At 48.2% G+C, this 26,013-nt stretch overlaps 1 protein-coding gene across 12 annotated transcripts in view; it reads left to right on the plus strand.

Moving 5' to 3' along the window:
- Window positions 1–26,013, plus strand: part of PCBP3 (poly(rC) binding protein 3) — a 213,425-nt gene that overhangs the window by 164,364 nt on the left and 23,048 nt on the right. For 8 of the 12 annotated variants that reach the window (XM_079762700.1, XM_079762696.1, XM_079762707.1 and 5 more), the window contains 8 exons: window positions 12,156–12,310; window positions 14,524–14,547; window positions 15,442–15,474; window positions 15,837–15,953; window positions 16,812–16,997; window positions 17,688–17,816; window positions 21,395–21,469; window positions 25,213–25,254. In XM_079762700.1, the coding sequence (XP_079618826.1) occupies window positions 12,156–12,310; window positions 14,524–14,547; window positions 15,442–15,474; window positions 15,837–15,953; window positions 16,812–16,997; window positions 17,688–17,816; window positions 21,395–21,469; window positions 25,213–25,254 (761 nt within the window). The remainder of the gene's footprint in view (window positions 1–12,155; window positions 12,311–14,523; window positions 14,548–15,441; window positions 15,475–15,836; window positions 15,954–16,811; window positions 16,998–17,687; window positions 17,817–21,394; window positions 21,470–25,212; window positions 25,255–26,013) is intronic. The other 4 variants (XM_079762705.1, XM_079762698.1, XM_079762706.1 and 1 more) reach the window with 1 other exon arrangement.

Genomic DNA, 26,013 nt, shown 5'->3' on the forward strand with positions numbered 1-26,013 from the left:
AGATATAATTCTTACATCCATTATCCCTTCACCACTGTGGAGGAACAGATCTGCCCTCGTGGCATGACGGGAATCTATGCTGATTTGGCCTCAGATCAGAGCACAAGGGGTCAGGCACTGTGGGGGGAAGGGTCCCAGGTGAGGATCTCCTGAACTGCAACACAGCAAAGGCACTAAAGTCACTTTAAAACTATGGAAGAGCCCTGGTTGGTGTGGCTCAATAGATAGAGCATCTGCCTGTGTACTGAAGGGTCCCAGGTCAATTCCAGTCAAGGACACATACCTCATTTGTAGGCTCAATCCCGGCCCTGGTCGGGGCACATGCAGGAGGCAACCAGTCAATGTGTCTCTCTCACATCGATGTTTCTCTTTTGTCTCTCCCCCTCCCTTCCACTCTCTCTAAAAATCAATGGAAAAATATCCTCGGGTGAGGATTACCAAAAATAAAAATAAATTTTAAAAAAAGTTAAAGGACAGAAAAATATGTCAAGTGAACACTAGTCAAAAAAAACCTGAAGTGGCTACTTGAATGTCAGATGAATGTCAGGATTCAGGACAAGGAATATGATCATAGATAAGGAAGGCCATTGCATGAATATAAAGCATCAGTTCACCAAGAAGAGATGTCAGTCCCAAGTGTACATATATACCAAAGAACAGAGCCTCAAAATACATGAAACAAAAACTGATAGAATGCAAAGAAGAAAAGAACAAATTGACAATTACAGTTGGAGATTTCAACTCTGCTCTCTCGGTAACTGATGGACCAAGAAGACGGAAAGTCAAGATAGATAAATACTAAACAGCACAGCCCACCAGCTAGAATTTACAGGACACCCACCAACAACAGAAGGGCACACATGGTCTTTGTGTGCACATAGGATATTTGCTGAGGTAGGCCATATTCTGTGCAAAAGAATAAAAGCCAAATAGGTTTTAAATGATTGAAATAATAAAAATTATATTTCCTGTCCAGTGTGGAATTAAACTAGAAATCAACAACCAAAGATAACTAGAAAATTTCCAAATACCTGACCATTAAAACACCTCTAAATAATGTGCTGGTCAAAGAGAAAGTATCAAAGAAAATTAGTAAATATTTTGAACTCGTATACATAAATTTGTTAGATACAAGTAAATCAATGCCGTTAGTGAAATTTATAACATGAAATGCTAACATGAGAAAAGGTTTCCAAACAATCTAAGCTTCTACCATAAGAAACTAAATGAAAAAAGCAGAGGGATGAAATAATAAAACATTTAAAAGAAATAAACCAGTGAAACTGAAAACAGAACTAGAAGCCTTTCAAATTAAAGAAATTCAAATACAGACAGACAAAAACAGTCCTGTATTTTGAGAATTTAGAGGGTGTGGCAGTCCTTTGTTTTGTTTTCTGAGGTGGGATTCATTCTTTTTTCTTGATATTTTTCTGTACCCTTTTATTGGCCTTAACAAGACCTGTGCTTTATATGTGTTTCTTCTGCCCTCTGCTGGGAATTGGTGGGTTTGCAGATCAGACTGAGCCTGGGATGGAGGGAAGGTCATCTAGCTTGGATATGGGAACAGCTTCCATTTTCCCCTGGAAGGCCCAGGGCTCTCCAACTCTGCCTGGCCAGCTGGGCCATCTGCTACCTCCAGCTGAGTGTGTCCCTCCCACCCCAGCACACAGAAACCCCCAGCAAACCCTCAGTGACCAAGTGAATAAATAAGATGAGAGGACAAGGAGGGATGGAAATGTAATCTTGGCTGTTTCATGAGTATCTGAGTTTAAAAATCACTAAGTTCTGATTCATATTGGCTTGTGTAGCAGTGGAAATGGAGCTAGGCTCAGTGCTTATTATATGTATTCACCCAATCTTTAAATCTGTACTGAATTTGCTCCTGCCCTCCTGTAGGCTCAGAATGGTGCTAGGAACTGGGGGTTCAGCGTTGAATGAAGAAGATAAATGTGTCCTCTGCCCACAGTGCAGCAGGGCCAGGGCTGTGGGGGAGGATGGAGCCCAGGGGAGATGGGGCACTGGCAGGTAGTGGCCTAGCAGGGAGTTCTCTCAGCAGAAGGCCCCAGACAGCAGGCAGGCAGGAGAACTCAGCCTGTCACAGAAAGGGAGACCAGTGGGTTAGGTGGGGTTCAGCAGATTGGGGGGGGTGGTGGCACCTATAAGCCGGGGGGCAACACTCTGGAGAGGAAGGAGCCTGGATTGAGTTACATAGGCAATTGGAAGATATCCATGGGTGTCAGCAAAGGAAGGACAGCCTGATTTGAGGTCCTGGAAGGTCACTGGTGATGTAGGCAAGATGTGTCTCCATCACATGTTCCAGAGCAAGAGCTGATGGCCATGGAGTGTGACTGAAGGGAAGCCATGTCCTCTGAGCACTGCAACCAGGACAATCAGACACCAGGCATGAGCTCCTCCATCTGCCTTGGAGGGAATGGGTGCAGAGTCTCAGTGCCTCCCTGGGGCATGCAGTGCAAGGGCTGGCCTCAGCTCAGTGCTTCCAGGAAAGGCTGGGAATTCTTTTTGTTCGTGATGTTTGGTGGCACCTTCACGTTGCCATCACAAACTGGGCAAGGCGACACAGGCTGGTGCAGTCCTCAGAGTCATGGGTACACTCTGTGGGTTCCCAAACATTCCATTTACACCCATGGCCCCTGAGCTATGCAAAACGGCTGATGGCACACAATGTCCTCTCACCAGGCCAGCGCTGTACAAAGGCTGTACACATCTCCAAGTGCTGTTGGGCCCCAAAATAACCTGCATCTCCCTGGGATAGGCTGAGCCCAGGTTGTTAGTAGAGGTTCTCAAGGGACACGTCTGCCATAGCCCCTACATACCCAATACCAACACACACTGAAGTAGGCACCAGGGAAACACCCATGTGCGAGAAAGAGAGAGTGTATGTGTGTATGTGTGTGTGTGTGTGTGTGTGTGTGTGTGTATGCATGTGCGAGTGAGTGGCTGAGTAGGTACTTGTGAGTGCATATATGAGTGGTTGAATGTCTACATTTGCAGGTGGGTGAGTGTGAGTGAGTGCATGTATGAGTTGGTGAATGAGTGTATGCATATGTAAGTGGATGAGTGTGTGAGTGTGTGCTTGTTTGAGTGAGTGTGCATATGTGAGTGGATGAGTGAGGAGGTGGGTCTGAGTAAGTGCATGTACAAGTGGCTGAGTGTATGGGTGTTAGTGGGTGCTTGTTTGAGTGTGCATGTGTTAGTGGGGAGGTCTGAGTACATGTATGAGTGAGTAAGTGTGTATGTGTGCAAGTGGGTGAGTGTGTGTGTGCAAGTTGGGAGTATGTGGGTGAGTGCATGTGCAAGTAGGTGAGTGGGTGAGTGTGGATGTGAGTTGGTGTGTGTTTGAGTGAGTATGCATGTGCGAGTGGGTGAGTGAGTGGTTATGTTGGGTGAGGGGATTAGTGTGTGTGAGTGTGAGTGGGTATGTGGATAAGTAAATGGGTGAGTTGGCAAGTGGGAGTGAGTAAATATGTGTGTGAGTGAGTGGTTGCATGTGAGTGGGTATGTGTGTGAGTGGGTGCATGTGTGAGTGGGTGCATGTGTGAGTGGGTTCGTGTGTGGGAGTATGTGCATGTGAGTGAGTAGGTGAGCATATGCAAGTAGGTGTATGAGTGTGAGTGAGTGGATGAGCATGTGTAAATGGGTGCATGAGTGCATGGGTGGCAGGTGGGTGAAGGAAGGAGATAGGCCCTCTGACTTAGTGTAGAATCCAGGTCAAAATGCTGCCCTTTAAAAGGAGCTAATGATTTTTGCTCTCTGATCTTATTTATTTTTAATAACTTTCATGTCATCATACAGTGTCAAGATGGTTATTTTGTTTGAATTATCAGAGGAAATAATTGGCCCCTTAATCTGTTGAGAGTTGAAAGTTGCCTGGTACCATCTCAGTCATGGCAGCTGCTTTTTAATATAAATTTTATACTTGAGGTGACTAGATTAACATGCAGTTGTAATGCTTCTCAACTTCCCTCAGAGATAACGTTTAGAATACAGTAGTGGGGATATCAGAACCAGGACGTTGACACCAATACAGACAAGACAGAACATTCCATCCCCACTGGGCCCCCATGCTGCCCTTTCATAGCCACAAGCATTTTGTTCTGTCCATACCTCCTCCTCAGCCCCTGACAACCACTAATCTGTTCTCCATTTCTATAATTTTCTCATTCGAAGAAAGTTATATAAATGGAATTATACAGTGTGTAACCTTTGGGGATTGACTTTTTCTCTTGTCCTAATTCTCTGGAGATTTACCCCGGTTGTTGAGTGCATAAATAATTTGTTCCATTTTATGGCTGAGTGGTGTTCCTTTGTGAAAAACAGCCCCACTCCAACGCTCTGGGCCATATGGTCACAAATCTCCCGGCCCTCCTCGGCCTAACGCATAACCTCCCACGGTCTGCAACCCCCCTCCGCCAGCTCACTGCCCCTTCCCAATTTCTTTCTCAAGAAGAAAAACAGGCCCTGAGTACCAGGTCACTTGGTTGTGTGGTTGTTGGTTCCTGTTTGGCAGACTACCAGAATTCCTAATAGATAGAGTAGGAAAAACACTGGGGCAGGAATTAGGACCAGTGGTTCCCCAGTGTAGCTTTGCTCAAGAGAAATCTGGATAACCTGAAAATACTGCTTCCAGGCAACCTGGGTCTCCTGGATCAGGCCCTACGGGGCAGCACACCCCATCCAGGTGACTCCAATGCCTAGGCCTCCCGGCTGTATCAGTGCAGGATGGCCAAGTGAGCACTGGAGTACAAGGTGTGCACTGGGTCACCAGGTGGGCACTGCACAACCAGATGAGACACTGGGCCACCAGGGGAGCACTAGGGTACAAGGTGGAGCAGGGCCTCCTTTCCTAGACTGGAATCTCGCAGCTGTGCTGTCATCCTAGGATAGGACACCTGCATGACTGCTGCCCTGGAAGCAGTTCTGGAAAGTAGGGGTGACAGTCCTTCTCAGAGCTTCCCCCAAGAGCCCTCACAGTCCCCACATGCTGCTGCCTGAGGATTCATCCTGTGACTAACTCCCAGAGGGTTTCACATGGGTGAGGAGGGTGCCCTGCTCTGTGGACCTACCTCCTGTTCTGACTCCTGTATCTCCTGTCACTGTTACCATGATTATTTCTTTTCTTTTCTTTTCTTTTCTTTTCTTTTCTTTTCTTTTCTTTTCTTTTCTTTTCTTTTCTCTTTTCTTTTCTTTTCTTTTCTTTTCTCTTTTCTTTTCTTTTCCCTTCCTTCCTTCCTTCCTTCCTTCCTTCCTTCCTTCCTTCCTTCCTTCCTTCCTTCCTTCCTTCCTTCCTTCCTTCCTTCCTTTCTTTTTTCTCTTTGTTCCCATAATGGTTTCTTGACAGGCCCATCCTGTTTATCTTTGTAGGGACAGCACAGTGCCTGCAGCTAAGTAATTGCCAAGGAAATACTCGTTGAATTAGCAAAGTTATTAATTACCAATTACAGGCAGTCCTCGGGTTACATCGGGACTCCACCCATGTACATCGTTTCGTGGTAGGTCGCCATCTCCCATTTCTTTATATAAAAAAAAAAAGTTCTGTGATTTTGACGTATGTACATATGTGCTTTATGTTTTTTATTATTTATTTACCACAAGTAAAGGTCAGGAATTGTTATCTTTTTTAAATTTTTTTTACTGTTTCACTTCATTACTGCTGTGTATGTGCTCCATGTGAGTGACGTAGCTGCTTATGTAAGTAGGAAAATCACGTTATGTCGCACTGTAGGAACAGATCTCTGACGTAACCCAAGGATCTACTGTACCTATGAGGCAAATATCAGTCTGCTTCTTGCATTTATGTGTTCCTGGAGGAAAAAGCTGGGGTGAGAACAGCCAGTTTAGGCTCAGGACCTGGTCTTTGATGCCCATCTCCTATGCCTCATCTGGTCAGGCTGTGCCACACTGGGGTGGGCTGTGTTACAGTGGGGCTGTCTGTGCCACATTGGGGCAGGCTTTGTGGCTCCACCGAGCTTCCCAGGAGGGGCCATCAGCAAGCATTCTCCGGTGACTTTCCCCTTACAAGTGCCTCCTCGGCAGCAGAATTTTCCTGTGCAGTGGCTGGGTGTTTGGCATCATGTGCACTCTACCACCGCCTCCTAAATGCAGTTTCAGCAATGTCACAGAACCACCCATTGAAACTGACTTCTTAAATCCATCAAGAGTTTTAAGTGAAATTTAAATGAATATGTTTTACACATGTGGAAATAATCTATACATGTGATGGTTATAAGGTTTGTACGTCACATAGGTAACATTTAAGTGTGTGACAGTAACAGTGCAGGCGAGAGCAGAAGTGGAAGCAGACTGCTATGAGGTTCTTGTACTCCATGTAAAGTGACCAATACCACTGGACATTGTCCTGTAATAAGTTAAACCCTAAAGCAACAACTATGATAACAAAACAGAGGGTTGTAACTAATAAGTGGATAAAAGAGGTAAAGTGGCATCATAAAATGGGTGCATTTAATCCAAAAGATGACAGAGGAGAATAAAAAACAATAGAAATGAGGGACAAAGAACAGATAGTAAAAATAGAAAACAAATAAAATGATCAGTTTAAACTCAGCCATATTAGCAATCACTGCAAATAGTCAGAAATTGTCAAATAAGATAAAAAGAAAAGCAGGCCTAAGTATATGCTGCCTATAAAAAACTCACTTAAATACACAAAGTTAAAAATAAAAGATGGAAAAAGATCGACCATGCTAACACTAATCAAAAGAAGGCTGGTGCAGCTATGTTAATAACACAAAGTAAATTTCCAGCCAAGAATATTACCAAAGATAAAAATGATCTTTCATGATAAAGGAGTTAGTACATTGACAGAACATGACAATGCCAAACATTATTATGCTAAGGATGGAGCTTAAAAATACAGTGAACGATTAGGAGAAACAGACAGATCCACAATTATAGCAGAGATTTCAACACCACTCTCTCAATATTTGATAGAACAAGCAGACAGAAAATCATAAGATAATGGCAAACTTGGACAGTATTACCATCCAGCCACTCTAATTGATATTTTAGAACTTTCCACCCTTAACATAAGAACACACATTGACTAAGATGAGCCACACTCTGGTCCATAAGCAAGTCTCCATAAATTTAAACTACCTCAAGGATTACAAAATATGTTCTCTAACCATAATAGAATTAAATTAGATATCAAAAAAAGAAAGATATCCCGAAACCCCCAAGTATTTGAAAACTCAATTACACTTCTAAATATTTCATTAATCAAAAAAGGAATCAAGAGGGAAATATAAAAGTATTTTGAAATGGGTGAATAAAAAGCACAAATATAAAATTTGTGGGATGCAGCTGAAACCATATGTAGAGAGAAATTCATAGAACTAAACACCTTTGTTAGGCAAGAAGTAAGGTTTTTTTAAATATTTTTTCTATTGCTTAAAGTATTGCATATATTAGTACATATATAAGAAGTAACATATAAGAAGTAAGGTTTTAAATTGATGCCATCAGCTTCTTCCTTAAGAAACTGGAAAAAAATATGAATATGTTAAACTCTGTATCATGTGTCAGGATTTGCTAATGAATGGAATGGGGGCAGAGAAGGGAAGTACTGTGGTTGTGGGGGTTCAGGTCTGAGCAGTTGGATGTCAGGAGTGCTGAAACAGGGGAGACAGACAACTGAGGAGCCTGGGGTGGGTCAGGAGTTTCGGTCCCACGTGCCGAATGTGAGTATCTCTTAGGGATTGTGGTGGTGTGGGAGTTGGGTACGAGTGTGTTCAGGGCTGAGGCACATCTATAGATGGTGTCAGCACAAAGTGGTGTTTGCTGAATGGGCTTCCTCTGGCAGGCAAGTGCAAATGGACAAGAAGGGGAGGGCTCCTCCCAGCCCTTATAGGGGGATCAGGCCTGCTTCTCTTCCTCCAATTAAATGAATTTAAAATATATTAAATCCCCAGCAACAAAGAGAAAAGGAGGGGTCCTCATTGGTGAGGGAAATCTGCGGATTTGTGGAATACCCTTCCAACTTTTTGGGGTGACTGTGACCACAGGAGTCCAACTGCTGCTTCCCCTTGATTCCCCAACTTGCTCCTGTGTGTTCCCAGGCAGCAGCGGCCTCTGAGGTGGGAGCCCAGACACTCTCAGGGTTGCCTAGAATGAGCAGATGTCCAGGGGCCTGGCAGGACAGCCAGGATGCCTCCATGCCTACCAAGAGGCCCATGATCCTGGGGAAGCCACCTGCCCCGTGCTACTTGCTGGCTGGCTCTACTCGCTAGCTGGCTCAGGGTGGGTTCTTCAGGGTCAAGGTTACTGAGTCACAGGTGACCCTAACGACTACCCTGGACTGCTTTTTGTTCCCACCAGTCTGCAGAGAGCACTGTGACACGCCCTTTTGACATGTGATGAAGGCTCTGGCCTCCACAGCAGCTCACTGGCCTGTGTCTGATGGCAGTTGACAGCCTACAGCACTCCTGGCACTCACTGACCCACTTTCTCCACCATGGGCTGGAAACGTTTACATAACAGATGGCCAGGGGGGCCTGCTGTCCCCCTGACACAGGAGGAGGTGTTTCTAATTAAAAAGGAGGCGGGCGCCCCTGCCTGGCACCACGAGATTCAGTTTAGGGGTGCTGGGAACTCAGCCTTACACATACTGGAGTCCAAAGGGCTTGCTGCAGGGTGCCTCTGTAGGAAGGAGTGCTTTTATCTGATACCACACCAGTCTCTGCAGCTAGAGCCTCCTCTCCTCCCGAGGGTCACATGCACTGCGCTGTTCACCAGAACTCTGGGTGACAGAAAGGGTCTCTATCTGTGTTCCTCCATTCACAGCCAGGAGCTACAGGAGACTGTTTACTTAACACTTAAATGTGGCCAGTGAATCTTTTTTTAAAATTTTTTTAATTTCTTTATTGATTAAGGTATCACATATTTGTCCTCATCCCCCCATTCCCATCCCACACCCCTCCCCACACATGCCCCCACCCCCCTGTTGTCCTTAACCACTGGTTAGGCTCATGTGCTTGCACACAAGTCCTTTGGTTGATCTCTCCCCTTTACCCCCACCCTTCCCTACCCTCCCCCTGAGGCCCGACAGTCTGATCCATGCCTCCTTGAATCTTTATGTTAACTATAAATAGCCACATATGGCTAGTGGCTACTGTACTCGATAGAGGACATTCATATGGAAGGATGATTTTATTAAAATTCTCTTGCTATGTATTATACCTTCATGTTAAAATCCTTGCTATTTAAATGTTCTGATTATGAATAATTAGAACTAATAGTTGGAGTGTGTTGAAGTTGCCTGTAAATGTATTTTTAAATGTGAGTGCTTATTAATGCAGAAATAGAATTAGAAACTGTCATTTTGCCCATGCCCGTGACTGCCCTTTGCAGGAGTCCCCTACATATCACATAGGTGATGGTATGTACTTTAATTCTGTGCTTTATTTTTGTGTTTTCCTTTTAGCATATTTGTAGCAGAAATATTTTTACAAGAAAAAAAATTTTGCCTCATAAAAACCTCTAAGTTTAAAGGAAAAGCTTGCTTTTTTAACCTGTAGTCTCTCCTGTGTGTGGACAAAGCCTCTCATCTTTAGAAGTTACATCACAGGGGCAATGTCCGGACAGCCTGCAGGTGCATGGGGACACATTCAGGTTTCACAGGACTGTTGTTCTTGAAGGACTTAGGCAGCCATGAAGGCAATGTGACACTGTCGTTAGTGAAGGGACTAAATGTGGGGTAATGTGTGAGCAGCTCTTGCAGAACCAGCCCTTGGTTCCTTTCAGGGCTTCCAAAGCCTCATCCTTCATTGTCCTGGCACACTCTCAGGTATGCACCTGGGCAGGTGGCAGCTCCTGAAGGCCTATCGTACTCTCCTGCAGAATCGGCCCAGGGTCCCTCCTGGCCCTCTCGTGGAACCCCTGGGCCCTGGCCTGCACCATGGTTCACCCAGAATCTTCCCCCAGCCAGTCCTTCCTTCCTTTCTGTCCAACAAAGACACTCTGCTGTCAACTCCCTAAGGCCCCCATTCCCTGATCCTTCACCTGCCCGCGTTCCCCAAGTAGGGTCCCTTGCTCCTATGGGGGCCACTCGTGCCCACATTTCCTCTTCTTTCTGCAGGACCCCCGTGACCCTGTGATGTTTCTGTACCCACATGCCCCCTAACCTGTGCACCCTGCAATATCCCTATATATACCACCCACACCCTGTCATGTTCTTGTGCACTCAGGCAGGTGGCTTTTCACCTTTCCCCCCACCCCAATTTGTGCACTGCACAGACAGGGGCCCAGAGAATGCCTGCTTAAACTCCCAGAAATGCCTGCTTAAACTACCACCACTCACTTATGAACCCTGCCCTCAGTGCGAAGTAGCACCTCCCAGCCCTAGAGTCAGGGTCTGGTATGCCCCAGCCATACCCCAGTATCTGGGTTGTGCATACCTGGTTCTCCTAGACCAGTGGTCGGCAAACTGCGGCTCTGTTGACTAATGAGTTTGCCGACCACTGTCCTAGACCAAGCATGTCAAACTTGTGGCCCATGGGCCACATGTGGCCCACAACGAATATTTTTGTGGCCCAGCCAATATAACAGTATGTAAGAAACATTTTCATAAAAATTTTGTAACTTAATTTTTACAATATCCTGTTATACATAATTATTAATAACGAACTACAATGTTCACTAATGACTGATTTCTATAATCGTGTTGCATTCATTTTCCTTATGTGCTGGCGCACCATTTCTCTCCATTAATACTAGCAGCGAATATTTTAGCAGCCGATTGCCACTTGCCACGTCATTAGTCTTGTACTGACTTGTTTGGTGTGTGCAACAGGAAATACTTTACTTTCAGAGAACAAGAAAAATAGGTTTATTTGCATTATGCTTATTAATTTGTACAGTTATTCAGTGCCTGGTAAGTTAATGTTAAGAAAAAATAATAATTTTTATTAAAATGTTCCATTATTTTATGTTAACAATTTCAGTCCTTTGTATTCAGCATGTCTCTATCGAAATAAACCTATGTTTCTATGAAAATTGAAGCTTTTGTTTTTTTGCGACCCACATAAACTTAAACCTTGTTTATTTGGCCCATGTTAGCCTTTGAGTTTGACATGCTTGGCCTAGACCTCTCCCTGTCTGATCTGAGAGTCCCCTCCCCACTGTTCACTCCAGCCCTCACCTAACCTTATTTTAAATCCTTACTGGTGCCTGTCTTGTGAGGCTGCTCCTGTGAGGGTGAGGGTAACCTGTCCTCAGAATCCAGCCCAGGCAAGGATCTTCCGTGAGAAGGGACTGAAGCCAGGACCCCCATGCAGCTGGGTGTGGGGCTCAGGTCACTGCTTAGTCATTGTCCTCCATCAATCACCCATTCAGGCCAAGCCCCAAGGGCCTGAGTACAGCAGACAGTCTTGGGAGCACATTGTACTCCTCCCTTTAGTACTCTAGGCCCACTGCCTGAAATCACTCCTTGCCTGTAATTTATGAAGTAGAGCCTTCATTTTGCCTCGTGGGCTAAGCGCTGAGCCAGCCATCTGCAGAAAGTATACAGCAAACAGACCAATGATATGGGGGGTTAAAGCATTTTCTGAAAACTTATAAAGGGTGACACTCAGCTATTTGGAAATTTAATTGATATAGTCTAAATCCACTTTATAAGTGAGAATTACCAAGGAATCTTGGCTCTAGATGCCAAAGACATACCACTACCTGAACTTTCCTGACGTTTTAAGGGTGAAGGGTATCTCAGTGGGAGGCTGGGGATCCTGGCACCAATGTGAAGGAAATGGGCAGAACTAACCTCACAGCAGAGGCGGCACTCACTGGATGCACATGAGGGCATCAATGCTTACTGGGGACCCTGCTTCCCCTCCGTCCAGCATGTAAGAGAGCTGTTCCTTTGTTACAGAGGGAAACTGAGGCCAGAGGGCAGTTACTGAGCAGTGGGGCTGGATCTGTTGCTGGAGGGCTTTCCTAAGGCCCATCCCCCCACTGCCCTGTACCCCATGCCCCAGCAGGTCATTCCACAATGCTCTGGGAAGCCTTTCCCCGAGCCTCTGCCTCTCACCAGCAGCCTCCTGCCCCTCCAGAGGCCGGAACATCCTCTAGTGCATTGGCGGTTGATGTTCTCAGTTAGCAGCAGCTGTGCCTTTTCTTTACAGGTGACACCATCTGGGCCCCATCTATCCTTCCTCTCGACACCCTTGGCACCTTAAGCTACCACCCCCAGACGCATTTTGGGAGAAAGATGGAGTCCAAGGTCTCAGAAGGTGGCCTGAACGTGACCCTGACAATCCGCCTGTTGATGCATGGAAAGGTACAGAAGCACAAGCCCTGCCTTTGTCACTCTCCTCAGAAGGAAGGAAGCAACCCAGATGGGAGGAAGGGAGGTCTTGCCCAGAGCTGGGGCCTTTGCTTTGTATTACGCTTTTAAAAATTCTAAGCAATCTCAGACTTACAGAGCAGGAGCAGTCCAGCCTAAAGTACGCTTCTCCTGGAACCATTTGAAACTAATAAGTTGCTCAGATGACGTCCTATCCCCAAGTACCTTAGTGTGTATTTCCTACATGCACGGGCATTCTCCTCCATCACCACCTGCACCATCAAGTCAGGACAGTGATGCTGTTGTGTTCTGGCCACCTGACCACAGACTTCATTCACAATCCTAATCATCCCAGCACTGCTCTTCCTAACAGGGCACTCCGAAGTGTCTTCCCACTCCATGTCCTTGTCATGTCTCCAGCCTCTTTTAACCTGAAGGACTTGCCCTGGTCTTTCTTGGCTTTTCACCTTTGAATGTTTCTGTCCAGTTCTTTTGTAGAATGTCCCTCACATTGGCTTTTTCTGATGTCAGGAAAGTCACCAAAGCTTTCCTATCAGGTGGCCTAAATTTCAGGGTATCTCCCATTACCAATCACCTAGTTAGAGAGATACCTGCCAGGTGTCTCCGACTGGAGCTGCTTTTCTCCCACTGATAGGTAGATGCTTTGTAGATACCTTATTTGTCAGCAGGCTTTCAGTGCATCCACTTATTCATGTCTGCATGGACTTAGGGTTTGTTGTATTATTCTATTTCCTGTTCTATCACTATTTATTTTGATACTCGTATTGTCCATGACTTGGCCAATGGGGGTCCCTCCAGACTAGCTCTTATGTCCCTTTGATGTGGCCCATCATTTTTATGCCTGGCTTCTGGCTCAAAACGCTGCTTGTGTTTCATCTGGTGCTTTCCCTGCCACAGCCCTGGAATCAGCCATTTCTCCAAGAAGCCTGACTTCTTTGAGGGGAGGACTGTGTTCGAGGCCCAGATCAGAGCATGTGGTGTGATCATCACCCTTGGTCTGTCATTGGTCCCAGACAGAGCTGGAAAACATACATGTGTGCCTATGTATAAATGTGTGTATGTACATGTGTGAATATTGTATTATCATACACATCTGCATATTTATTTACATATTGATCTCTCTAGATTTTGGGCCCCAGTATCTTATACCCCCAATTCTAGTCCAATGGCATAGGATCCATCCTAGCTCCTCCGCTGTCCCATATTTGTGCCTCGAGAAGCCTGACTCTCAGGGGGCTGGCAGAGGCGCTGGCCTCATGCCTGTGGCTCTGCCCACCCAAGATTTCCAGGAGGGAAGGTGCTCACACTGAGAGCGTCCCTCTCTGTGATGGAGAGATGACCACCAGCCTTTCCTTCCCTTGAATGGGCTGGCATTTGGTCAAGGCTGTGGAAGCTGGGTGTGCACCATGGCAGGCAGTCTGTGGGGTCAGTTATATGGCCCCACCTCCAGCTGCAGCCACCACAAGCACCAAACCCTGCCCATGGGAGGTGAGGTCCCTGACCAACCACCAGAGGGGTCACAACTTTGTACCCAGTTGCCTTTTGCTACCTCATCCCCACTGCATACCCCCTCCCCATGGCCCGGCGAAACGTTGTAATTGCTGAGGACTTGGTTGTGATAAGAACAATGAGTTTTATTTTGAAAGATGTTGTTCTCTGTGGCTAGAAGCGAACTGACCCTGCCTCCATGTGATGCACAGTAGCACCATGTGGGTCTGTTCTAGGCAGAGAGGTGTGGGATGAACAGGCCTGGCTGGGACCATGTGTCTGAACTGTCACAGGCTCCAGGCTTTAGCACCGTGGTGGCGAGTTCAAGGATGTCTTTGAATGTTCTATCTTTTTAAAAAGTCAAGTAGCAAAGGCAGTGCTTATTTTTCTTTATATCACAAAATCAAGGGAGATTTTATTTTTCATCCATTTCTTGCAGGGTTTTTTTGCTGCCTTAAGTGCAAGGAACTTGTTTAGCTGGAAAGTAGCTGGCCATTCTCCTCTGCTTGGCTGTCTGTCTGTCAGTCAGAAGTACCAGTGGTGGTCAGATGGGCATAGAGGGACCCTCTAGACATAGGGCCTGCAAGCCTTTTCATGACCACCTAAATGTCCCTTCCTCACGCATAACAGTGTCTGTCACATAGGGCCTTTCTCCTTCTGCTATATGACGTCAGCTTTTTGTGATTTTTTTTCTACAGGAAGTTGGAAGCATCATCGGGAAGGTAATTATTAAGTAAACTCCCTGCCTCTGTTGGGGTTTCTGTGCTTGGGGCGGGGACGGGGGGAGGTGAGGGGGGTTGTCTCCAGGGCAGCAGCTTCTCCATGCAGTGAGGATCCCAGGAGAATCCCAAGACTCTCACTATGAAGCTGGTCTGAGAGCAGCCCCACCTCTTGCCACCCTGATAGCCAGACCTTCCTCCCGGGTGTGAGAGCTCAGTAAGAATTCCTTTACTTCCATTCATTACAGTGGTCACCTGCCTCTGTGAGTGGTAGTGAGTCTCTTTGCATTTCCATTCCAAAACCGAAGAAACATTCCTGTGGGAAAGTCAGAACCCATTTGGAGCCTGTGCCTGTAGGAGAGGTCAGGATTGAGGCACTGCCCTCCTGTTGGTCCCATTTGAACACCTCAGGACCCCTGGTTCCCTAAGTGGTCCCTTTGCAGTGGGGGCACTCCAATGCTCAAAGTCCAGCTCTTTCCACATGTACCTCAGGGTGTCTCCCCATCCCCGCACCCATGGACCTGGTCCTGCTTTGCCTGTGATGAAGATGGGGATGGCTGTGACCTGGGTGTATCCCATCTCCACTCCATGGAGCAGGTGCCCTGGCCAAGTGTGGTGCCCAGTCAGGTTCCTGGGTCTCAACCCATCTGCCCACAGAATCTCGTGCCTCTGGGTGAGCAGCTAGATTTCCTCCCCTGTGGGCTCACAAGCCAGATATGCTGAGGGCTCAGTAAATTACATGTGTCAGGCTCTGTACGGCACCTGTAGGGAGCCCTGCTTTCTGAGGACCTGCTGCCCTCTTGCCCCGGGGCATACTCCTGACACTTCGTGTGGCTGCACCAAACTTTACATTTGCCTGAGTGACCTTTCTTCCTGTTGTCTAAATCTTTCTTCCAGAAAGGAGAAACTGTGAAAAAGATGCGTGAAGAGGTAAGTTTGCATGCATTAACTGCATCCTCCAGCCTCTCCAATAGGCCGGAGGGCCACAGCAGACACTGCACTAGACAAGGTGCACACAACAGCTCAGAGGCCCCTGCCCTCAACACCCACACCCCCGCGGTTCCTGCAGGAGCTGCCATGGGCACAGTGCATCCTTACTGGTCACTTGAGTCCTTTCTCTAATTAAAATCTCACTGTACAGGGAAGTACTGGAGAGAATTTTACTGTTTAGTGCTGAGCTTTGCCCTGCAGGGGCCAACTGGATATGTTTGCATCAGTTATTGGAGAAGCCAACCCATTACTGGCCCCACGGCTTTAATCCATTTTCTGGGGTTTGTTCAACTCCCTTCTAGAGTGGTGCCCGTATCAACATCTCGGAGGGAAACTGTCCAGAAAGAATCGTGACCATCACGGGCCCAACTGATGCCATCTTCAAGGCCTTCGCTATGATTGCCTATAAGTTTGAGGAGGTAAGATGCACCCGCTCGAGATAAGCAGTAGACAGGGCTGGACTCAGCTGGTTCTTGGGCACCTGTGTCAGTGAGTCACAACTTAAAGTTTGTATGTATTTTTATTTTGAAATTGCCTAAAATTATTATTATTTTTTTAAAATATATTTTATTGATTTTTACAGAGAGGAAGGGAGAGGGATAGAGAGTTAGAAACATTGATGAGAGAGAAACATCGATCAGCTGCCTCCTGCACACCTCCTACTGGGGATGTGCCCGCAACCAAGGTACATGCCCTTGCCTGGAATCGAACCTGGGACCCTGAGCCAAACCAGTTAGGGCTGCCTAAAATTATTTAAAGATACATTTCATATTTTTTATTCAGAGGGTGATCAAGCTGGAGAATACATTTAGGAAAATGTGTCACCCTGTCTGTCCAAACCTCCAGGCTCTACCAGGCCCTAAGGGCAAATATCAGGCCCTGAGTCTAGGTGCCCTCCAATCTGTGCCCTGCCCTGTCCACAGCAGCACTGTGGCTGCTGTGACACATGTCTCTGTGGTCCCCCTTGTCCATCCCACCATCCTCTCCTTGGCCTTCAAGCCTCTGTAACCAGCCACCCTGGCTGCTGTGCCCTCTTTCTGCACACTCAGCCATTTTCCAGGGTGTGTGCTCCTCCATCTAGAAGCGCATGCATCTTTACCCTGGTCCTCTTCACCGTGGACTGGAAGCTGCTCAGGAAAGGGCCCTCACCACTGGTCTCTGCAGCCTGTGCCCCCTACCCCCTGGCTTGTCAAGGGCTCCACGCAGAGCCTTGCTTCCACACTCTTGTTGTTCTCACACAGGCTGTTAGCCAATAGTCACACCTTCTCCATCCCCAGGACATCATCAACTCCATGAGCAACAGCCCTGCCACCAGCAAGCCCCCGGTGACGCTGAGGTTGGTGGTTCCCGCCAGCCAGTGCGGCTCCCTGATTGGCAAAGGCGGTTCCAAGATCAAGGAGATCAGGGAGGTAACAGGACCCTTCCCAGCCCGGTGGGTGCTGAGCCACTGGGTGGGTAAGGAGGTATGTGCAGAGGTACCAGGTACTGTGAGGGAGGGGCATATGCCCCGACTGAGAATAGACAGGGGACAGAGCAAATTATAGCACCCCATCCCAGTCATGTGGCTCTGAGGCACAGAGGCCCTACACAAGGGGCTTGTGGTCTCTGCCCCAGTTTCCTGGAAGAACAGCTGGGATGGAGTTGGCAGGAGTTGCAGACTCTCTAGTCACATGTTCATTCATTTCAAGGAAAGCCTAATCCCTCCCAGAAGGAGGGTGGCCATCCAGTCTTCAGTCTTTCAAGAACAAGAGGCCACAAATTTTATTTAGGCCCATCTAGAATCCATCTTTCTCTGTGACCTAAAACTCCACAGAGGAGATAGAATTCCACACATTTGAAAAAAGATGACTCTCTTTCATCTCATGCAATTGCCTGTCTGCCCGTTAAATGCCTCCTAGGCAGTGATGCTTGTCATGCATGACCTCTGTGCTGGACAGCAGTGGGTTGAGATAGCTGAGAGCAGCCCACAAGGGCTCCCCAAGGGAACATGCAGAGGGCCTGCATGGAGGGGGCGACATGGGGGTAATATGTGGGTGGCTTCCCAATGCAGTGTGCCTTAGGCACACCCTTGAGAGAATCCAGGAAGTGCTACTTCGGCATTCACTGCCTCCGCCTCCCTCTGCCATGCCCCTTCCAACATCTGGTTTCTCTAGTCCACAGGTGCCCAGGTCCAGGTGGCTGGAGACATGCTGCCCAACTCCACGGAGCGGGCAGTGACCATCTCAGGGACTCCTGACGCCATCATCCAGTGTGTCAAGCAGATCTGTGTGGTCATGCTGGAGGTACAGTTTCTGCATCCGTGCTCATGGCCGGCCTTCCTTCAGTCCAAGCTGGCTGTGGCTACTTAGTGTCGGTGTTGGCAAAGGCTTTGGTTCCTCAGGGGCCCTGAAGATTCACGAGATCAGGGTTGTATGGGGTCCGGGTGTCAGAAATGTGTCCCAGGTCCCTGATCTAGGCCCAAGGCCACGTGAGTGGAAGCCATGCTGGGCACTGTGAGAGGGGCAGTGCTGGTGCCTGCCCCTGTAGGGTGGGTCTGTCATCTTCACTGGGAAAGCAGGGGAGAGGACACCTGGGGAGGCATGTGCTCCTCACTTTATTTCTGGAACTGGATGAAAAGTTATTAGTCCGTGATGTGAGGGTCCTTTAATAAAGGTTTGGGCCTTAAAAACAGTACAAGTCTGCAATGGAGACAGGTCTGCTCTGGATACAAGTTTGCACTGGAGAGGGATCTGGGTCTGCACTGGAGACGGGACTGTGCTGGAGATGAGCACTGGAGGTGGAAAGGCTGCTTGCTGTGGACAAAACTCCTCCCGCTGAGCTAGCTGAAGTTATCTGAGCCCCCACAAAGGGCAGGACTTAGGAAAAGCACATAAAAATGCCCAAATTGTAAAGACAGAATAGTATACAAAGGAATTAAAAGCCAGAGTTGAGAAGCAAAGATGGTACAACCTCTTTGAAATTTTTGGGAAAAACACTGAAATTTAAATTTCAACCAATACCCAAAATGCAAGAGTCATTGAAGCAATCAATAGTTCTCTTTTTAAAGCTAAAATGAAGTCATCCTGCCTCAAAAGAAAGGTTCCAACAGTTGTGCTGGTGGCCAGGCTGCCTGGCCCCTGCTCATGGTCCCTGGGCCTGAGGATCTGCTGGAGTGACCACCTCAGCAATCTCCCATGGGAAATGAAGCCTCGCTGGCCACTATGGGCTTATCTCTCTTTTGTACTTGGCTTTGTGTTAAAATCCATGTCCAACTCTTTAAAAAAAATTGTATAGTTTTTATTTTCTTAAAGTATGATATTTTATGAAGTCAAAATATTTTTCTAAATGTTGTTCTGAAGTTTCCACAACCATTGGTCATAGTGACAGTTGGTGCTGGCCATGTTCTTTTTAGTGTCCAGCTGCTGGGACCCCAGAGGGCCACATGGACAGTGGCAACTGGCCTGGGACTCTGAGTGTGACAAATGGCCATCTGTTAAGCAGCACTGGGCACCTCAGGGTGGCAGAGTGATATGAACAGTTCCAGTATTGACACAGTTACCACATAACTGATCAAGGGTCAGAACAAAACTGGTCTCCTCAGAAATCCTCCCAAGTGGCATTGCTTGTGCCACGTTCATGGTCAGACAGCCCCCGAAAGCAGGTTTGACCCTCACTGACTGTGCGGTGCTGGCACCCCCAAAGCCATGGCTGGAACTGCCCTGTCTCCTTCCTGATGACTGGAGGCTTATGTATATGGTGAATGGTGAAGCGCACGTGGCAACATGAATGATAAACATTGAGTGGAGGTAATGCCTTGTTCTTGTCGGTGTCATGAAGCTCTCGGAGTTTGGGAGCAGCCCTCCTACCTGGGGAAGAAGATTCATTGCACCTGGTAACAGTTGGGTCTATTTCTAACTGAAGAGTAACTGGACAAATAGAGCAGAAGACCAGAGGGTTTCCAGGCATGGTTACGGGGTAGGCCTCCCAGCCTTGAAATTACCACTGAGACCCTGGGTGCGGGCAAGTTGGGTGGCACCCTGTGGAGAACGACCCACAGCTGCACTTTTCCCAGCGGGGAGCAGGTCATGGGGCTGTACTCAGCCTCTTCTTCATCAGAGGAAGTCGGTAATCAGGAATCCCAATCCAGAATCGGCAAGATGGCCTGGAAGAGCTCACAGTATCGGGATTGCAGATGCTGCCATTGATGGGGTCAGAGGGCACCATGCAGCAGGGATGATGGGCCGAGCAATGGCATGAGTAGCACAATGCCCAGCTCAGGGATGGGAGCAGCAGCCAGACTGAGTCTTCTGTTTGAAGCAGTGAGAACAGTCACTCCTTCACTCTTGGTTTAGTCATGATTCTTCCACAGTGAGCCCTGAGTCCAGTCTGAGACCACAATGAACCTCAGTTTGCACAGAGACATTTTGGGAGGCTCAGTCATAACTACCAAAGTACTGAATCCCAAACACCAGCTGGGGTCAGCTCACAGGTCTTCCCAACACCCCTTCCGCTTTATGGCAAGGTTGTACAGTACTACCAGGGTCACACAACTGAACCAAAGTTGAACAGCACAGCCAAGGTCACACAGCATGGTCAAGTTCACACAGTCTGTTCAAGGTCTCATAATGTGGCCTGGGCTGCAGAGTTGAAGCTGCTACCCACACTACTGTCCCCACGTGGGTGTGTGTTTTGGGTGGAGGCACTCTGATATCACGCCCTACTAGCCAGGTTGTGGGCTGGGCCTGTATGGGCCCTGGCCTCCAAAACTCCAAGCAGGGACTGGCTTCCCTGCCCCACTCCCCCTGCCTCTGGCTGGTGGTGCCACTGACTCTGGGACTCCCGACGCGGTCACCAGGCCTGGCCTATGGCCTCTGCAACCAAGGAAGACTACCCACCAGAGGGACAAGGAGGGCCTGATTGCCTCTGACCAAGGTGTTAGATCGACTTTATCGGAATCTGGCAGAATATCATTCACCAGAAGACAAGAATTCTATATTTTTGGACACAGAATAATCTAAGGAAATTATAGCAAACCTCATCATGACTGTGGAATATTTCCTTTGGACTTGACGCTTTTACAAAAATGGCTTTCACTCTGTAAAGTATATGATTGTCTAACCACTATGTTGTACACCTGAAACTAATACAGAATAATATTAAATGTGAACTATAATTGAAAAGAAAAAAAGTATGGAAAAAAAAAAAGGAGCAGGGGAGGTCACTTACAAAGAACTAAAAAGAAAAATGGCTTTTTTTTAAAAAAATAGTGAAATTGGATGTTTCTAACTTTGCTATGATGTCAACTGGACATCACCACAGGTCAAGCAAAGCCTTTGGGGCACTGGGCCTGAAGGGCCCATGGTGGAGCTATGCACAGCCCAGCTTATTTGGGAGGATCCAAGGGAAAGGGAGAGTTTTTCTCTCAGGACAACCCCAGGCTAACACACATGTGGAGCAACAGCGTCCAGGCCTGGAGGCAGCTGTCTGTTCGTCTGAACATCGTTGGGGGGTCCCGCGAGCAAGGACAGGGTCACGTCTTTCCTTCTTAGCCCGTTCTCAGACCCATACTCCTCACTGTCCTGCTGGGGTGATTGGTGCCCATGTGGGGTGATTGGCACCATGTGAGGCGATTAGGGCAATGGTTAAGAGGAGGAGGGAGGTGACCTGGAGGAAACTGGGGTGGTGAGGGCAAGATTTCAAGCAGGTGCCCTCCCACTCTGGGGCATCCCCTCACCCCTCTGGCACTGCAGGCCTGGGGCACTGGGAAAAGCTGCCCAGTACAGTGGTGGGCGGGCTCGGGAAGGAAGTCTCCCCACCCTCATGACTGCCACGCTGTGAGACTGTCTAACGATCTCTCTTCCTCTCCTGTCCCTTTTCCTAGTCCCCACCGAAAGGTGCCACCATTCCCTACCGCCCAAAGCCCGCCTCCACCCCTGTCATTTTTGCAGGTGGTCAGGTAAGAGCCGACCCGCTCGCGGCCTCCACTGCCAACCTCAGCCTTTTACTGCAGCCCCCGCCGCTGCCCGTTAGTGCACTCAGGTTTTCTCCCTTCTCACGTGCACGTCTCCTGCCCCCAGGGCGCTGGACGCAGAGCTCTCCCGGCCCACTGCCAGGCACCAGCAGTGGGCAGTGCGGTGGATGTGGGCTGCCATGTGAGGAAGACTGGGCTGCGCAGTGTCCAGCAGACAGAAAGGGCCAAGGAGGATGCCCTGTGGAGTCTGGGCATCTAAGAAACATCTCCCTGACTGGGCACAGTCTCACACAGTTCTGCCTGGGCTGCGCCTGCTCAAATCTAGCTCTCAGGTGTTTTTAAGCGAAGATAGGAGGGCCAGGAGCATTACAGGTGACTTTTATGACTCCTGGTTGAGACAAGTAGGACTGTAAGAGCTAGGATCCTATTTTCCCCTGAAACACACATTCCCAATTTTCCACAGATGAGTTCCTAGGAGCACATGAGGGAAGAGTCATGCCTCTAAGGAAGGAAAAGCTGCCCAGTCAGATGAGAGCCTTCCTGATCACAGCAGGCCATGAACGTCTGCTTTACACACCTGTTGTTTTGGCCGGAGCCACTGTCCTCTTTGCTGTCCTACCAAGAAGGGCTTAGAAGGCCAGGGGTCACAAATAAATTTTATGCAAGACCAGGTTAACTTAGTAGGCCTAGAGAGAGCTGAAGAGATGGAGCTGTGCCCAGAGATGTCTGAGCAGGAGCTTTGTCCCACTCACCTCAGGGTTGCTTGGCTCCAGTAGATGGATGGACTTTGAAAATGCCCAGCCAGTGGTGCCTGGAGGAGCTCTGCGTCCAGTCGGCAGTGATGTGTGTCTTTGTTCAAGGGAGAGTTAAGACAGACTTACCACCGGGGATCTAGGTCAGGGGAGCACGGCCATGGTGTTCTACATTATTAAAAAAGAAAGAGGCAAACAGCGTTCTACGTTTCTCTTTACTATGTAAAGGAATCTTATCTGATCTTCAGCATTGACTCAGAGGTTAGGTGAAGGACAGGGCATGTGTTTTTACATTTTTAATAGCCTCTAAGTGATGCAGCGGCTCCCACTTGTTTCCCAGCATCTCCATCCAGATACTGCCACCCCGCCATGTCCATATTTGTGGCATCTCTTATCCGCTGCCTGACTCACATTGTCTCCCAATGTCCATGGCCTTTGCCAGGAACCTTCACACTCATCCATCCTCCTACTACAGCCCCAGGTTGGAAAGGGAGGCCCTGAGGCAGGGACCTAAGGACCCAAGGCTATGCCCCTCTCCTCACCAACCTTGGCTTGGTGATGGGGAGTCACAGTGGACCTTGTTCAGAAGTCTGCTTTCTTTCCCCCAACAGTTGTGGTTAAGTTAGCAGGTTAGTTACCTGTGTGGTTTGATGCTAAAGTAGGAACAAACCCATGATCACCCCTCGGTGAAGTGTGGGACTTTATTCAAAAGGGAGGCACATTAATATTATCAGGGGCCCAGGAAGACCTGGCTGGGGTGGGCTGTGGTCAGCACCTTGCCACCCATCTCATCTTCTTACCTGTAAAACAACGGCAGCAGGCCCACCTCTCAGTCACCGCCATCATCGGCATCTGTCCCGAGGCTTTCGCCAGGCTGTCCATCTTAACCCGGCACCTGTGCCCTTGGGACAGTCTGGTCCAGCCAGTGGCCAGTCCTGGTCATCTGTGGGGGAGGGGCAAAGTCACATGAGAGTCACCACTATACTGCAGGTAATGAGGCAGAGGAGCCACAGTACAGACTCAGAAATGAAGGTGTAAATGAGGACTAACGCAACAAGGGGTCCCCTCCAAATTCAGACCCTACACTGCCCACATAGGGCACACTGCAAACCTGGACTTTAGAGATGTGTGGCCTGAGAATCACCCTGACTTATCTGTGTGAAGATACCCCTCCCTGCAGGTGGCCTACCTGTGGTCATGACACGCCCCTGGAGGTCTTGGGGGTAGAGAGTGTCACAGCTTGTCCAGTAGGTGCTCTGCTACAGAGAGGTAGTTCCCACTTCTCCAGTTTGTGACAGATGACACAGGTTTCATCTCGACCGAACATTTGATCTGTCTGTCTACCTCTACCTCTCTCCAGAGAGAATAGTCAGCTGCACAAACAGTTTAAGCAGAACTGAAGACCACAGCCACCCAAGTGAAGGGAAGATGAGTCAGAAACTTAAGATGTCGGGGCAAAGACCTGCCCTGTCGGAACGCATGTGCAGTTCCACGCAGACATGCAGGGATATGGTGCAGCAAGTCAGCCCTGTCACCCTGCCTGCTCTGTGGGGGCAGTGTGTCCCAGGTCAGTGTATGTTTGGTGACACACGGGACCATGGCCTGATGGCACCTCCAAAAACCCTGAAAGTGAGGTGTGGATACTGTTCCTGTGGACTCATAGCACAAGCACAGGCAGCACCCCACTGCCCTTTCCCCAGGATACTTGCTCTATCTGATAAGATTCCTTTACTTCCCAGGAAGTGCCAGACCAGGGCCTCTCCTCCTGTGGTCCCTGTCCAATGGCTGGCTGGTCTTTAATTCACAGCCATGCTGTTTATGATGAAAATTCAGCAGATGCAAAAAAAAAAACAAACAAAAAACAACAACAACACAACCATTTGGCAGGACCTTGGAAACCACCCTCAGCTGGGGGTCCATGGAAGTGACTCTTGGATGGGCTTGAGGTTTCCCTCTCAGATTCACAGAGACCCATGTGAGTGGGCATCAGATGTGCATGTAGGACATGACATGGGGGCCCCACATGGCCAGGTGCTAGAAGCCATGTCCCTCCACACCTGAGCCACCCCATGCCTGTAGGAACAAGTGTGGCTGGCCTGGGGCTGGTGTGCCCATTCCATGTCACCGAGGCTTAGTCTTTGGTCTTTACTCTCCCTTGACTCTGTGTGATTTGTTTTTTGACCATGAGTTTCTGGAAGCATCTTAGTTGATAGACTGTTGAGGCAGGTGGGGTGGGTGGGGTCTCTGTCTGTCAGGAGTGGGTTGGGTAGGGAACAGGTGAGAGAGGCTTCAGGGCCTCACACTCGCTGTGGCTGATCCAATCACTGCCTTGAAGGCTAGTGAAATTGTGAAACCAAACGAGGCCTTGGGACCCATCCTGGTCCCCCTGGGAGCTATGCCATGAGTATGCTACCTCTCAAGTCAAATAGCCACCCTGTCCTCAGAAGTTAGAAGATGAACTGGTTAATCTCTGAATGATTTGGGTGCATTTCTTACTTAATCTGGCTTTTGCAAAATTGGTTTTGAGTCACCTCTTAAAGGTTTCTTTTGTTTGTTTGTTTTTCTTGGCGTAAATATTTCCTAAAAATGTGTACTCATGATTGATTAAATATTCAAAAGGTTAATGATTAGTAAACTATAACAGGGGTCAGATCATTCTTAGTTTTTTCCTTTTAAGAAACTGGGGGTGTGGGAGTCAGAAACATTGAGGGGGTGAGTCATTTCCCTCTCTCCCCACTGACTTGACTTCCTGCAGGCCTCTAGGAAGTGGGGTGCAACTCCCTGGCTTATGTATGTGATTGTATCTACAGCCAGCAAGGGGCGCTGTCGAGGCTTGACTCCAGTTCACTTCCCTTTGTCCTACAGGATTGGGGCAGGTGGCTTGGGGCCGGTTCACATGAAAGTCTCACCCAGGAGAAAGCCTGTTCTGCAGGGGAGGGTCTCTACTTCCCAAGCTGACAGTGTTTATCTCTCTAGGCCTACACGATCCAGGGACAGTACGCCATCCCGCACCCAGATGTGAGTTTTCACTTTGTTTGCCTTCCCTTCTTTTCTTGTCACCATTTACTACCTGCATGTTGCTGTGAACTGCTACAATATTAATATTACTCAATAATATTAATACCGTTCTCTCAGTGTTCCTGACCTCTGTCGTATCCAAATGACCTTGAATAACCTTTAACCTCTTAGCACTAATTCTACTCATGTGGAGGACTTGGCCTGATGTCAAATTGTTTTAGTTGTTGCTGCAGTGGGGGCTTTCCTCCACACATGGGGCGGGCGGTAGCTGCAGGACTGCCTTGAAACTGGCGCCCGCCCCGCCCCCTATAGGCAGGAGTAGCAGTGTCTTACAAGCATCTAAGAAGTGAGATGATGGTGATGTCAAACAAGTCTGAGATGTGTTTAAAAAAAAAGGGGGGGGGTGGTATTTGAACACCCAGGGAGGCTACACTCTCCCATTTTGAAGCCCTAGTTGAAACAGGGTCCACACGTGTCAGAAGGCCAATGGTGACAGGCCTTGGTTTCATTCTAGAGTTAGTAACATCAGTGCTGGAGAACAGTGACAATCCTAATTCACTTCAGGAAGAAGCATCCTGAACTCCTGTGGCCTAGAGGCCAAGGGGGATACATGCAACTCTCAGGGCCAAGATATGGGGCAGCAATGGAGAGCAGAAGGGCTTTCTTCCTTGGGTTTAGCTATAGCGGATAAAGAGGGAGACACTAGCTGTGCCAGGAAAAATGGGAGGGGGAGTGGGGAGAAAGGAAACAAGAAAGAAA

Source organism: Cnephaeus nilssonii, assembly GCF_951640355.1.
Source record: "Cnephaeus nilssonii genome assembly, chromosome: 3".
NCBI lineage: Eukaryota > Metazoa > Chordata > Mammalia > Chiroptera > Vespertilionidae > Cnephaeus > Cnephaeus nilssonii.